Here is a 15,240-nt window from a genome sequence, read left to right on the forward strand (position 1 = left end):
TCCAGTAGGAAATATATTCACGACATGCAGCATTTGTCAGATACATACGTAGTCATACTACGGATAGCTGCATTGAAGGTCTGATTCATGACCGGGATCTATCAAAATACATGGAACAAATCCCTTCGGCGTTCTCCGTGGGCACCGTCACTCTCGCTTATATGCGCAAAAACCTCGCGTATTAGAGGTAGACATTGAGCGCGAAGGATTCGACTACTATATCTAAGCTTTTAACGGCATCTCACATAAGTTACGCAACTTATGGCTAATTTGCTAATCTGTTCGAGCTAACATGCTATGAATGCCATACTAGTTTGAGAATCAGTTTCCGTTTTCATGAGATTTAGCCGTGAATTCCATCGGTCGATGATCCCTTGTTGGGAACGTCGGCCGAAATGAGATCCTTCTCGAAGGCCTAAGAGCCAGGCTAGTGCAAGGGTTTGAGCCCCAAGGATTTTGATATGTTAGCTTTTCATACTATATATCTACTGTGGAGCTTTTTATATAGTTACAAAAACGCATGCTTGTTATTGTCATGGGCTTCCCCGGTCGGCCGAATGATGATGTTGATGACGATGAGTGAGAATGGGGGCCAAAAGTTGAGGTCTTTTCTACACATTCAGTACTTACTTGTAGTAGTAAAACTAGTTGACAATCGTGGAACGCAACATCTAGTTCTTGGAGCTGACTTACGCTGTTGCATATTGATGAACATCAATTCATCCTGGTAAGATTCTACTTTAGCAATGGAGTCGAAGCTTGATCCAAAATGTTTGACGATGACGATGGCGACGATTCCTTCCAATGATTTTATGAAGCTGACGACATATGGCAACCTGCTTTCGGTATCTACAGCTATTGTAAGACGAGATCAGTTAGCCGACTATTCCTCCCGGCATAGTTATGTAGCTTTTCATAACTTCTATACATCAATCAAGCAGTAATTACGAGCAGTCTATTGAAACCCGCGGTCTTCCGTGATACCCATATCACCGAGAGTCGGGACCAACAACCGAACCTACATATGTCCTACTAGCAGGTAGGTATGAGACGCAGTACATTTTATTTACTCAAGAAGGCAGACATGCACGGTCGATCCGCTAAGATTTGTTACACTGCCCCATGTTGTAGACAAGACGTCTACTTGGTCGATCAATCATCCATGGATCCTTTTAGAGTTTGCGTACGTACGACGAGAGTAGCACATTATACGGGATTATGCAATGCCAATCAGAATAGTACAGCCGTAGATCCAACATCTACATACGTACGTGTCTATGTCTGACAAAGGTGGGTACAGGAATCGCTCGAAAGTCAAATGAAGGATTTGGCCCCGATCATACCTATGCACAAAAGATGCGGAGGACATGAACTGATCAGCAATGCTGTGACCTCGTAGCTGTGTAGTTCATGATGTGTCAAGTTTCCACGTCCTTAATGGATGGAGGTATACTAATTTGGAGTGATATTCATCATTCTGATGTATCGGATCCATCGGCGGAAGCTATAGAAGATGGTAACTACTACTACACAATGCTTATCAACGTGGATGCATAGATACGAGTTAATATCCCTATGACCTATTCATGGCAAATTATGCATGCAATCAGATATTGATAGCATTTCAATTATATGATAATATTCTTATACAAAACCCCCAATATCAATAATTCATTCTTACAGATCGGTTATACTTGCCCGACACAATATCAGTCTCATGCATTCGAGTTCCATTCGGAAGCCGAAAGGACGCCACCATCATGCGGATACTTCCTTGTAGAGCCGGATAGTATGCGGTGCTCTATCAAGACCTAGCATTGACGATAATAACAAAGATAGTATACATCACATGCGGCTTTGCCTATGTTTGGATGTATTCTCCTTCATATTGCTGGTCGATTGAAACTGGCCAGGACTCGTTTGTACACGCGTAAATGTCTATGATTGACATCACCTTCTATATTTCTATTTATTGAATGATGTCGACCATATTCAAGGACGGGATCAGGTTACGTAGGGTCAATTCTTTCTTCTTTTTGATATCGCGGGCCATATCATCAATTGACCTACAGGCAACTATAAACCATTCATGTAACTACTAGGTTAGGTTGAAATCCATGTCATTCTCACATGGACTGCACAGCCTTCTTTTTCTAGATAGCAAAATTCCGCTGACCGATAACCTTCCTTGACGCACTCTAGCTTCAATCTAGTACACACATGGCATCGGCATAATTAACCACACTGCATATAAAACGGTTATCTATGTGACTGTGCTCTTCGTATTCAGTCAACTTGGCAGCTTGGCTTTCCCAAAGCCAGAGTATGGAAGGTCTAGAAGCTCGCTTTCAGCTGGTATGCGTCGTCGATATCACTGAATTGCGTGGTTGGATCCATACATCCACCTTGATGGCTGCACAAACCGACTAGTGCTCTAGGAATCAGTTCTATCCACTCCTCATTCCATAGCTAACATGTGCATCAATACAAAGTACCGCACTGAGGAATATCAATTCCTAGACTACGGCGAGAACGACGTTGAACGTTTCTGAGATTAGAATACCTGATATCGATCATATCCTAAATTGACCCAGTCTAGTAATAGGGACTGCTCCCGCTTCATGGGGAAATCAAACACTGATAGGAAATCTAGAAACTTGGTCGTTTCTATTTGTTAAACCAGCTTTTGAGGTTACAGACATGAGCAACTTCCCCCTCAATACTAGGGAATTGCTGCCGCAGTACTGAGCATTTCTGCATCATTGAGAGAGACAGAGGGACTGTTTCCCCTTGACGAGGAGCAAAGGGTCAATCAAGACTATCTCCTTTCTGATGATCCTTAAGACGATAGGGAATGTCGTGACCATGGTTGCAATGTCAGTGACTGTATCATTTATGCGCCCAAATAGGAGCCCAGAGATCTTGCCAAATTGTCGTGTATGAAAGATCCAAAATCTTTCCTGTTGGTCTCATCATTGATGGAAACGATGACAAGTTCGTGGGAGCCCGTCCGAGACTACTCAGTGCAGTGTACGTAGTCGTATCTTGTCATGATCCTACCTCTCGCTAGCTGGACACCCTTTATCACCGTTGCTAGCTATAATCTTGATACCATATCATCTGGTATGCGCGCAGCTCTTTGGTATAGTCGATAGGCTGGTCCTCGAAGAGATCAATCTGTTCATTTTGTGTGTTATATCGGCATTGACGCGGCCAGATTTCTCGCTTGGATCTTCACACATACCGAACCTGTTTCCTTTTTGGTCTAATAGAGTCTTTTCATCAGTCCCACGAACTGTCCCTGTGTGACTTTGCTACCTTCTCACTTCGCTACTAATGGCACACGTGAAAGTGGATGCAAACTATTGACACCAGAAGGTGTCACCGAAACTATGGTACTCGCAATCAGACGCCGCGAGAATGTCGCCGTGGCAGACACTCTTCTCTTCCCAAATCACCAAGGCAGCACGACTTTGTTACATCGCAAAGCTGAATATGCATAGCTACAGGGAGAAATGGAATCCTATTTAAGGAATACATTTAGAGAGACGTTTGGGAATCTGGGTTGATATTGATCAATGTTTGATCTGTTACCACCATTTTTGAATTTCATCATTCAAAATATCCACCTTCCGATTGGGCCTGTCTCATGACGAGATAGACGGCTTGGAAGGCCTGGTCCATCATGTAGAAGTATCTCGATACATTTCGAGATAGCTAGGGACAGGATATCCAGACTCGCAAATACATTGTTCTACACCATGTAAGACCGCTTGCTCCTCTTGTGACACGGAATGGAGATCGGGCACGTAATTAGTGCATCAAACTACACATATACGCCAGCGGCAGTTCATAGAGGGAAGTTCTAGGCAGAAGATGCCTATTCGGGCAATTTATCCTTGATGTGGCCGGGCCATACCTAAATTAGAAAGATACCACACCATCCAAGGTCGTCTTATTTACCTAGAAAGGTAACGAACAAGACTAGAATCTAGTCACATGCATGCACCCCAACTAGGTAGTTGACTCGACTAATCAAGTACATGACCGTTGTGCAACGATACCTGTGTTCAGTCTTGCCCGTGCTCTATCCATGCTCACCGTTTAGCCACCTACAACACACCCTACATGTACCCAAGTACACCTCCACAAAATTGATACGTAGCCAGTCCACTTCAAAATCCGTTTCTCCAAATCCGGAAATAGATCTGAAAGTCCAACAGCACCAAGTCTCGAAGCTTTCGATTTCAGCTGATATGTGGTTTGTGGCACTGCCCATTCTAAATATACCTGCAGTTGAAGAGTCGTTGGTTCTGTCTACATATCGCACTGCGACCTGGAGGCAGCAACCGTTCCTCACTTGATGACTTGATGTGTTCATGTTGATCATGTGAAAAGTGGTCTCTGGATTAGGGCTTGCCCTCGCCCGAGTCTCTCCATCTTTCCTGAATGAGAACCGAATATCATGCATGTGGTTCGGTCAAATATGATATTCATTGAAGGTAAGTCAAGCAGTGTCTACAAAGAGATGCACTGGCTACTCTTCAGCAAGAGAAGAATAAAAAACAGAATATGACCCTTTATTTCCCGTATTATTATATAATCTTTCACTTTTTATAACAGGCTTTCCTTATTTTCTTCTCTCTTGGTGGTACAATCCCACACACTCGATCACTCACTAGGCTCACTCAATATGAAACAAACAGACAGAAAAGAAAAACAACGACTTTCGAAACACTCTTCTTCTATCATTAAAAAAGGGGGAGATGTTAAAAGGATGTCAACCGAGCCCTAAACTCGGAGACATGTAGTGAGGAAAAGAGGATGAAGACGACAAGGGGATCGGAAGGAGCAAAAACAAAAGCGAAACAGAAAAAAACGCTCCGATGTTCGCCGGCCCAGGAATGTATAGCACATTAAATGAGTGATATCAGGAACAGGCAGAAGTCAAGAAGGCAAGAAGAGCAGAAACAAACCAAAAGGGCTTCACAATGCCAGTCAAACAGCGAGCGAAGCAAGGCCAAGAATATACTATGGGCACTTTCTGATCCAGCATCCCAACGATGCAAGTTCAGACTCGAAAAGCAAGAAAAAAAGTATTAGGCAACAAGAGGAAAGACAAGAATGCAACAAGAACGCAATTCCATCATGGCCGTGCCGTCGTAAAGAGAGCGTTGTTGATAATATAAAACGATTCAACCCGATTGCAAGAATGTCAAGAAAACGATAGATGACAGTAATCACGTTGTTTTGCACATGCTGTGGACTGTGTACTATAGATCTTATGCTGTCAAGGACTTTTTCGAGATGACCCAATCTCATGCATCAAAAGTCCGTGTCTGAAAAGCAACTCGAGAATGATGGAGCAGATTAGCTAATCTCAACCTGATTCACATATATCGATTAGCAAATGATGCGACACCAATCAAGACTTCCGACCCGTACCACAGCACAATGCTCTCATGGCCTTTTGCATGAATGTTGGTTCTGGTTCATTCGCCCCCTGGAGACCCGACAGTTGTTGCGCGTTCGTCGTTGCTTGATTTGGCGTCGCGATACGACCGGGGAGATTGGCGTTGGAGTTTTGGAACTGGGCCTGAGTGGACGCTGTTGGCGTCGAGATTTCCTGACCCAGGGCGCTCTGTCGTTTCCCTTGAAGACCGCCGGAGCCGCTTTGGCGGTCGCGTGTCTTGCCAGCTCCTGGCTTTGCTGGAGATGGTGGAGGGGGCTGTGCGGCGTTTAAACGGTCGGCAGTGATACCGGGTCGTGATGGCTGACGGGCCTGTGTGCTGTGGAGATCGCGAGCAGAAGCATTCTGCATCTGGCCAGTGGCATGTGGGTGGTGCTGTGATGCGTAGGGCTTGTATTCCCATCCTCGTCCGTTGTTCAACTTCATCCAGTCGTATTCACCATCCTCAACTTCGCCAGTGTTTTTGAGGGCCTGCGTAAAGAGATCACGAAGGTAGTCGTAGTCGGGAGTGTCCTCAAAGCCAAGGTTGCGAACATAGGTAAGATATTTATTGAATTCCTCTGTTCAAATTAGTACAGAACATCAAAAAGAAGATGGAGACGTACCTGGGTAACCCTCACACAAATCCTTGACGGCAGTAGTCTGCTTTTTCTCACCAATCTTTTCATATTTCTGCTTGTTTGTCGCAGCTTTCAATCCCTGCCAGGGGAGACCTCCTCGAAGGAAGTACAAGAAGACGTGACCGAGTGCTTCCAAATCATCTCGTCGGGATTGCTCACGACCTAAATGAGTGTTGATACTCATGTATCGAGCGGTTCCGGACAATGACTTCCTCTCGCGGTAAGGAATGTGTTGCTTGGTCTTTGGGTCACGGTATTGTTTGGCCATGCCAAAGTCAACGACGTGAATGACATTGGCTGCTTTACTTCCGGGCCGTCCAATCAGGAAGTTGTCTGGCTTGATATCTCGGTAGATCAAGTTCTTCTCATGAATAGTTTGGACACGGGAGAGCTACATATGTTAGATACGTTCCACTTGGATTAACCGAGAAACATACCATCTGCTTGGCGACCATGACAACGGTCTTGATAGTAAATCGGCGGTTGCAGTGGTCGAACAGGTCTTCGAGACTGGGGCCGAGAAGGTCAATCACCAGAATATTGTGAAGACCTTCCTGTCCGAAATAGTATACATTAGGAATGCCGGCTGCAGTCCATTAGCTGACTTCCAGTAACCGCTTGAGTCTGATAAACTTACGGCAACCGACAAGGATTTTATATGTTCGGTACTCATCGCGAAGCTGAGGAGCATCACTTTTGCGAGGTTCCTGTTGTCCCGTCAGTAAGCGGAATAGATTTCCGACGACATCATTGAACATACAAATTTGATAGCGACTTGTTGGCTGTTCAACAAGTTTGTACCCTCAAAGATCACACCAAAAGAGCCCTCGCCAATTTTTTTTCCTACTCGGTAATGGACTCCCACGACGTTGGATGAGGAGGAAGCCATTGCGGACGGAATGGGGGTGATTGATAGAGGTTGGTCAGGATCCGGAATGTTTTTGGCCGAAGGACAGATGTTGGGTCAGACTGTTGATAAAGGCGACAGGATTAGTCAAGACTATTCAAAATTTATACAAGAGAGTTGTGTAGGCTGTGATGTAGACATTGAATAACATACCTGGTTTTGGAGGGTATTATAATCACATTCACCAAGTCATGGAGCTTTCACAGCGGCGACAGATGCAATTGAACTAAAGCGCATCGATATAAATAAAAATCCGCAATGATCGTCCTCTTGAAGGTCGAAGGAGCGAGGCGGACAGGTACTGGATGGAAATGACACGCGTGTGGCGGCTGGTTGGAGGATGATAGGGGAAACAAGGACGACAGCGACCCGAACAGGAACAACGGCGGCGACGGTAGCGGCAGCAGCAGTAGCAGTAGCAGCAGCAGCAGCAGCAACAGCAGTACTGGCTGAGCGGTAGGCGGATACACCGCGCTGTGAAGCGGTGGAAGAGGAGAGGTGTGGACGAGGTGAGGAGGGCGGACGGCGGATGACGATACTTGGGAAGAAGAGGAGGAAAAGGAAGGAAGAAGAGTAGAGGATCGGATGGAGTAGCGAACAGTAAGGGATTCGAGTCCAGAGAGAGCGAGAGGTTCCAGCGGGTAGTTTATCTGGTTAGCGTAGCTTGGCAGGGCGGTCAGCCTGCCTCTAGCTTCTGCTGTACCTACTCTGTAGTCAACAGTCTAACTACTGTGACAAGGCTACTCAGGATTGTGATGAAGACTTCTTGAGAGAAAATATCTCCGAGGAATTGAGCAGCGAGAATTCGACAATCGACAGACAGGCGCACAAGATGAATGACTGTCAGGCCGAATGAGACGACAGGCCAAGGGGCATTAGGCTGTGGCTATTCACCTCTCAATAACAGCAAGCTAGTCTCTACTTGCTTAGCCGCTGCACACTTCGCGTCTACTTGCTACATTGGAAGCTAAATTAGTGCGTTGAGGTTGATCCAGATGCTGTCGAATTGTGATGCCTTCAGGCCATACAACTCTATTATTTGTTCAAATGATTATCAGTGGTCACTAGGCCTGGCGAATGATAATTCCGTGCTTACTGGAAATACCGTTCCGATGTGCATAACAACGACATGCGAATCAGCTAGCAACGTTGTGCTTGTAGTCATCACGTGACTGTCCGGAATGCGCCTGAAATACCGGTACATACGGAGGTCTCCGTACTACGTAATACACCTCCAGGCACAAGCATGTTTATAAGTTACGGTACACAATACTCGTCTCACTTCGTCTTGCCGCGTCCGAGCGGTAATGTATTCATCTTGCTTCTCCTATCTAGACAGTGAACAGTTCCTGGAACATACAAAGACTCGAAGAGCAATTGGAAAGTGGAACCACAAAAGAACTACCCAAGGAAAGAGAAAAGAAAATTTATGAGCCTGTCATGAGAAGAGGTAACGAAATACTGAACCGAGGTTGACACGTACCGTGGTACGTACTCCGTATATTAATAAGAATACGTACTGTAAATACACAATGTATTTCAGTTTGACCGCTTGATCCATCACATTTTCTCCATAGGAAATTGGTTCATTTTCTCTTTCAACGGTCTACCGCTTGGCACTGCAAGTTGAGCTACGGATACTGTGGAGATATGCGTATGTATTAGTTCCTATTCCGTAAACGAGAAAACAAGCAATTATGCCGAAATTAGACCGTTGGGTATGACATCGTTTAATTTTAAAAGTTGTAGTCTAGATTTGGGTCCTCAGGGCTAGATTGAATGATCGTCTGATTGAGGTTCGTGAGTTACGTGAGTTACGTGAGACCACTACCTACTGCATAGCAGACCTAGTCACAAGAGGATATGTGTGTCATATCGTATTCATCGTTAGTATTAGATACTAACTCCGTCAATTACTCCTCATCAACATCCTCAACTTCACTACCAAGTTCTTGCTTGACGAGATCGATATCACCGTCCTCATCCTCCTCGTCTTCATCATCATCTCCACCCCCATCTTCATCCTCATCCTCTTCCTCACTGCTCGATCCACTGCCTTCACTGTCCCCCTCACTTCCCGGATCATAATCTTCCTCTTCCTCATCCTCCTGGTCCTCCAACTCGCGCTGCGCTTTCTGTAGTTCGCTCTCTTCCTCCTCTTCTCCATCCGCAGCTGTGGCTTCCTCTCCATTCTGTTCTCCATCAGCGCCGGCAGCCTTGCCGCCATTGACGTTGTACTTCTTGGCCCGTCTGGCTTCTGCAAGACTCGCATCTTGTAGTTGATGATTCTTAATGTAGGCATCGATACCGGCATAATCCGCCTGGTCAATCATGGAAAACTCAAACTCTTGCGGTTCTTGTTCCTCGTCTACTCTGGTGGTAATATTGAGGTTGAAGGTTCGCTGGAGAACGGAGGTGTATGATACAGACTCGATGTTGTCGAACGAGAAGAATACCAGCGGTTTCTTGAAGCCGAAGAGTATGCCGGTAGACAAGAAGAATAGATATCCTATCCACCACACATTAATTAGCAGCTTTCTCTCTCAAATCAGTTGAATGAGGAGGTGTACCATCTTTACTACCCCTATGCGCTTTGACATGACATGCCTTTTCTCCCTTGCGATGCGCTTCCGGTGTCGCACTTACAAATTCCCGGTCATCAGGACGAATGACTTTTGTATGGCCAATAGCATCGTTGAGCCAGCCTCTTAAAAGAGCCTCTCCATTTTCGTCGCTTTCCACACGTTGACCGGCACCCGTAAAAGCGGCTTTTGCAGGACCATCGGCGATGGTGAATACCATCTGATCTGGAACCAATGCGCCGTCCGGAACCGGTGTCACGCCGTCACCGCATCTCGGGATGATGCAGAAGTTTGTCTGGCGTTGGGCTTTCTCGGGGACGGGGAGGCATAGTATGTGCTCTATATTAACCTTTGCGTAAGCAAAGAGTACACATAAACAAAGCGTTTGGGGGAGACGCACGAATCTCTTTCACCGGAATCCCGAACTCAACCTCCTTCGACGTCTGATTCCTTGCACGAAGATAGCCGCCTGCGGCTGTCATTTCCAGCGTCAATTTCTTCCTCTGAGGTACTGCAAAAGATACATCCTGCACGTAGAATTGTAGCGGACTATCTGCCTTGAGATCATGAACACTCGTAGCTGGTGATGCGCCGCTAACGCCATTGTTTCCTTCTAACTTGCGCTTCTTGATCGCCGGTTCTTCGGATACAGCTTTAGCGAGCTGCTGTTGCTGCGACGATTGTGATTGTAGTAGTCTTGATGTGTATTGTGCGATATCCTGGAATAGCGCTCCGTGTTGAGGAGAAGCAGCTGACAAGTAAAAATATCTTGTTAGTTATTGCCTAATAAACATTGGAACAAGCGGCACTCACAAATCGCCTCGTAGACGCGTTTCCTTAGCGACAAATCCGCCGCAAAAGCATTGTCGATAACTGCGTAATTCACTGTCGCCGGAGATTGTTGATTTACAATCGGTATAGTTGACGAGTTTCGTGACGAGTTGTTGATTGCTGCAAAAGCCATGATTGGTACTTTGGCAGGTGTGACCAGCACGGTTTTGTATGGTTTGCTGTTGTGTGAATAGTAAGGGAAGGTGGTCGGATGTTTGATATTATTTATTTACACTAAAGTGATTGACGGTTTGCTATCCTTGGCGGCAAGCAGATGACTAGCCATGTCTAATAAAAAGAAGTTGAAAGAACCCACTCAAAGAATAAGAGCGATATAATACATGATATTCCTAGAATATGTAAATAATAAAAAACATGCTGATTTACTAAAATACACGAAGCGAAGGGGATCTAGTTAACTGCCCGCTTTAGTTGCCCCTTCCCAGCACCATTCTTACTGATAAAACGGGAGATAAAGTCCGATGTAGTCTGGTCCATGATATAATTGCCATTCTCGTCCTTCTTCGACTGTCTGATGGCAGCCTTCTCTTCCGCAAGCCTGGCCTTGTATTCACCGGCCGGCGTCAACAACTTCCTCGATTTGAGGAACTCCTCACGGAGATCCTCCAGCTTCTTAGCCTCAAGCCATGCAGGGTCGTGTCGTGTTCGGTATTTGGAGTATTTGTTTCTGATTTCATCCATGACTGAGGGCTTAAAAGGCATGGCGCTGAGTGACGGTGTCCATGTTTCGTATTCCACTTCCTTGCGTGAAGTGTCTCCGTCTTCGTCGGTTAATGTGTCAACCTTGTTCTCTTCGGGCCAGGGGATGCGTATGTTCTCTCCGGAGATGTATCTGGTATGTCGTGGAGTGCTGGTATTTGATCGAGTAAGGAATGGACCTGAGCCATGTACATGTTTGGCGACCACCTCGTATTGCTGACCATTGTCTTCAAGGGTACAGACCAGACGGACATCGTCGATGGGGATCGGTACAGGATTAGTCATGAGATCGGCAACATTCTCATCTTTCATGTATTCGGGAGTCCGGAAGGCCGCCTATATAGAGGGGAAATTAGATTTGCAGAGATTATTTGAGATAATGGTAACGTACCTGACAACGATCTTTTACGGTGAGACTCTCCGACTCCTTATCAACCGTATTGACTTCACATATTTTACCCTGGTCAGGTCCAGCCAAGAGAACGACTCGATCCCCCGGAGCAATGTTAATGAACTGTCTGCGTAGATGTTTCGGAATTCTAGGCATAAATGTGTCTTGCGCATCGAGTGCTCCATAAGTTCCGGCGTTTACACCAGAGTCTCGCTGCGGTGCAAGAGGACCCTTAAACCAATCTTCATGGCGTGCTTTCACAGCTGCTAAGTGCGTATCGATCTGGCGGCGCTGATGTTCGTCGCGTTCTCGGAAGAATTTCACGACATCGAGACGCTCTTGTTTTTCCTTGAGGATGCGTGCCTTGCGCGCCGCTTGGTTGCGGGCAAGAGTCGTCCGTTGAATTACCTTTTGCATTGTGGCTGGCAGTTGAGTGTAGTCAATTGGGCATCATGCAATTGTCGTTGTGGTGCTGTTGCTGTTGCTGGTGATTTCCATCTAGAGCCCGGAGAAATTTGGCTTCAAGGTCACGTGATAGAACAGCTAGAAGGTAAGGTGCGGAGGGCACCTCTTTCTACCCAAATACTCGATTGACGGTCTACAATCCGAATTAGGTGTGAACATTGATGTGAAATTGGTCCGACTACATTCAAACAGCTCAACTTTGACATCACTCTTCTTCATCTTGAAGCCTGTATTTCGTCTGAACAAATAGATAAATCCAATTGGCCTGATAATTCGACTTTTTGATTGGCTGGGGTTATCGTGATAAGGACCTTTTGATCCCGTGCTCGCCGTTGCACCGCCACACTTGTTGACATAACAACTTCAGCCAGGAACCCCTTCTTTTCGTCATTGCACGCGCGACCAAAGCCCGCTAATTTTCACTCAGTACTGTCTGTTGTTTATTCTTGAGTTGCCGCAAAATGTTGTATGAGTATATTTACGATATGCACATCGAAGTCTGAGGCTTCATCAGCCGCTCTCACAGCTTGATCACTGTGACACGTACGTAGTCGTACTACAGCGGGACTCCGACCCACCAAAATAGGCCTCTCAGGGCAGTGTTTGGTCAGGCGATTTTAGTCCGTCCCAAGTTGGTAAGGACTGTACACAGTTGTTGTTTTGTCGGTATCAACAATCGTATCAAGCTGTACAATATTACTGTAGTCAGTGCACCCCCTGATGCCTGGGCAGAATAATCGTTTATGACGGGGAAATGACACGGATGAGTCCATTATTTTGCTGAAGGTAAATTGGAAGCCCCTTATCACTACCAACAAAAGGAAGAAAAAGAAAAAGAAAACGATACAGAAATAGGATTTGCTCAGCCACAAGTTGATGTACAGGGGCTATGTCTCATGTCTCATAAACAATGATGGAATCGTGTAAGACCGTATGATACACTGGACATTTGTATCGATATCCGGCAAAGCCACATATGTCGTATTATTGACATACCACAGCACGGATCAGCCACAGTGAGCAGCGGTAAAACAAGATACCCTTACAGATACGGACATAATTACATACATTAGGGCTGAGCGTGACCATGTCAGACTGCACTCCTGATTGGCCTTTACCGTCACGCGTCATATTTGTTCCGTATGGACTGTACCGTACCAGACGCAGTTAATGGCCAAATCAATAGGATAAGCCACCCGCAGGCTGACCCCTAATACTTCTAATACTGTACTAAAGTTACAATACAGTACAGCGTACGTTCTTACCTAGGCTGTGTGACTGGCTCCCATACCAAACCAACTCTTACCACTCTTGCCTAGTCTGACTCCCCAATCTCCATCCTCTCCTCTCTCAGTTGAAAACAGAGAGCGATCATCATCATCATCACCCATCCATCCATCTGCAACCTCTCTCTCAATCTACTTCTCACTTATCCTGTGTGTGCCGAAGCATATACTACTGCTTCTGTCTGATTGTTTATTCGCCTCTAAAACAGTCCGCCCTTTGATCCAGATTGTACGTGCCAACCCTTTTTCCCGTGGTCGCTGGGCAATAAAGCTGTCGACAACAGCACATCTGCCACTATCTACACACGTCAACAACCCCGACACAGCTCCTACCAACCTCGCCCTCGTCCACCACTCTTTCTCGCTTTTGCTTTCTATCTGCTCGGTTGAATACTAGTCGACTAATCTTGGTTATTACAGAAAAATGGCTGAAATCCGTCGCAAGCTCGTTATCGTCGGTGACGGTGCTTGTGGTAAGACTTGTCTCTTGATGTAAGTCTGGCCGCTTCATTGCCAACCTTGTCGACTGTCATCGACTTGGATAACAACGAGTGGAATATAAAACTGACAATCACCTCGATAGTGTCTTCTCCAAGGGAACTTTCCCAGAGGTTAGCAACTACCGCCCCCTCCCATCCCGGTCATCGAGACCACGTGCTCGTCAGCCTCGTTGCGTTACGAACTTCAATTACAAAGCTTGACTGTTCTGACACTGCTGTGTATAGGTCTACGTCCCAACCGTCTTTGAGAACTACGTTGCCGATGTCGAGGTTGATGGCAAGCACGTCGAATTAGCTCTTTGGGATACTGCTGGTCAGGAGGACTACGACCGTCTTCGTCCCTTGTCCTACCCCGACTCACACGTCATTTTGATCTGCTTTGCTGTCGACTCTCCCGATTCTTTGGACAACGTCCAGGAGAAGGTTCGTTCTCGCTGTACTTTTCGAGATCTACGTATGGATGCTGACAGCGCTCTAGTGGATCTCTGAGGTTCTTCACTTCTGCCAAGGGCTTCCTATCATTTTGGTTGGATGCAAGGTCGATCTCCGTGATGACCAGAAGACTATCGATGAGTTGAACAAGACCTCTCAGCGACCCGTCACCTTTGACCAGGTATGGCCATCCGCTCTCCTTTTTTGGTGCATCACTAACATTAAATCTACAGGGTGAGGAGGTCCGAAAGAAGATTGGTGCCTACAAATATCTTGAATGCTCTGCTCGTACCGGCCAGGGTGTCCGTGAAGTCTTCGAGACTGCCACCCGGGCAGCTCTCTTGACCAAGTCTCACAAGCCCAAGAAGCCCTGCAGTATCATGTAATCTAGCTATTTCTTCTTCAAATCTCCAAGGTTTCCAGCGACACAAACAAGACTGTTCAACGGGACTTCTTACCCAACTTCTTTCAACACATCCGCTTTCCAATTCGGAATTTCGGCTTTTTTCTTCCGATGGTCTAATGTTCTTTCCGTCTGCATGTACTACCCTGGGATTTTTGTGGATAGGTTCTTGAATCGACTCGCAGGGGAATGTTTCTTCCTGTGATCTAACTTTTGGTCGGATTCCAAACAAGAACATTCTTGTTTTGGTATCCTGATACCGGAAGGGGGGTTTTCCTCTACTCATATTTCCTACCCCTCTTGTCTTGTGCTGTCTTGTCTCGTCTCGTCTTTTAATCATGTGTTGTTCGTTTCTGCTGTTATTCGCCTTATATTCTTTCTCTTGATATTGATTTCCAGAATCTAAGGATGGCGTTTTCTCTTTTTGCCTCTTTTCTCTCCTTTTTTCTCTCTATATCTTGAATCAAATTAGAAAGACTGTCTAAACGAATTGAGCCAAGTATTCGAAACGAAAGCAGAGAAGTTGAATAAAAACATTGTTCTTTACATCGGAATGCTTCATTGGTTATATCTTCAGACGGTATTAATAACGACTGGAGGTATGTAGATTCATCACCATAACTATCATATCGT

The 15,240-nt window shown here is 45.9% G+C and overlaps 3 protein-coding genes across 3 annotated transcripts; 1 reads left to right on the forward strand and 2 right to left on the reverse strand.

Moving 5' to 3' along the window:
• Positions 1-5,425: 5,425 nt before the first annotated feature.
• BHQ10_000153 (uncharacterized protein) lies at positions 5,426-6,979 on the reverse strand (the record flags this gene model as incomplete). The annotated part of the gene is made up of 5 exons (XM_040873576.1): positions 5,426-6,030; positions 6,076-6,481; positions 6,528-6,676; positions 6,728-6,797; positions 6,851-6,979. The coding sequence occupies 5 exons, from the start codon at positions 6,977-6,979 to the stop codon at positions 5,426-5,428; spliced, it is 1,359 nt and encodes a 452-aa protein (XP_040728658.1).
• A 1,931-nt stretch (positions 6,980-8,910) lies between these two features.
• BHQ10_000154 (uncharacterized protein) lies at positions 8,911-11,938 on the reverse strand (the record flags this gene model as incomplete). Its single annotated transcript, XM_040873587.1, has 7 exons — positions 8,911-9,506; positions 9,568-9,918; positions 9,980-10,330; positions 10,393-10,589; positions 10,644-10,698; positions 10,869-11,466; positions 11,522-11,938. The coding sequence occupies 7 exons, from the start codon at positions 11,936-11,938 to the stop codon at positions 8,911-8,913; spliced, it is 2,565 nt and encodes an 854-aa protein (XP_040728659.1).
• Positions 11,939-13,696: 1,758 nt separating this feature from the next.
• BHQ10_000155 (uncharacterized protein) lies at positions 13,697-14,590 on the forward strand (the record flags this gene model as incomplete). The annotated part of the gene is made up of 5 exons (XM_040873598.1): positions 13,697-13,764; positions 13,856-13,883; positions 13,998-14,195; positions 14,251-14,385; positions 14,438-14,590. 5 exons carry the CDS (start codon positions 13,697-13,699, stop codon positions 14,588-14,590), a joined length of 582 nt encoding a protein of 193 aa, XP_040728660.1.
• Between the last annotated feature and the right edge of the window lie 650 nt (positions 14,591-15,240).

The sequence above is a fragment of the Talaromyces amestolkiae genome, assembly GCF_001896365.1.
Source record: "Talaromyces amestolkiae strain CIB chromosome Unknown scaffold1.1, whole genome shotgun sequence".
Lineage (NCBI taxonomy): Eukaryota > Fungi > Ascomycota > Eurotiomycetes > Eurotiales > Trichocomaceae > Talaromyces > Talaromyces amestolkiae.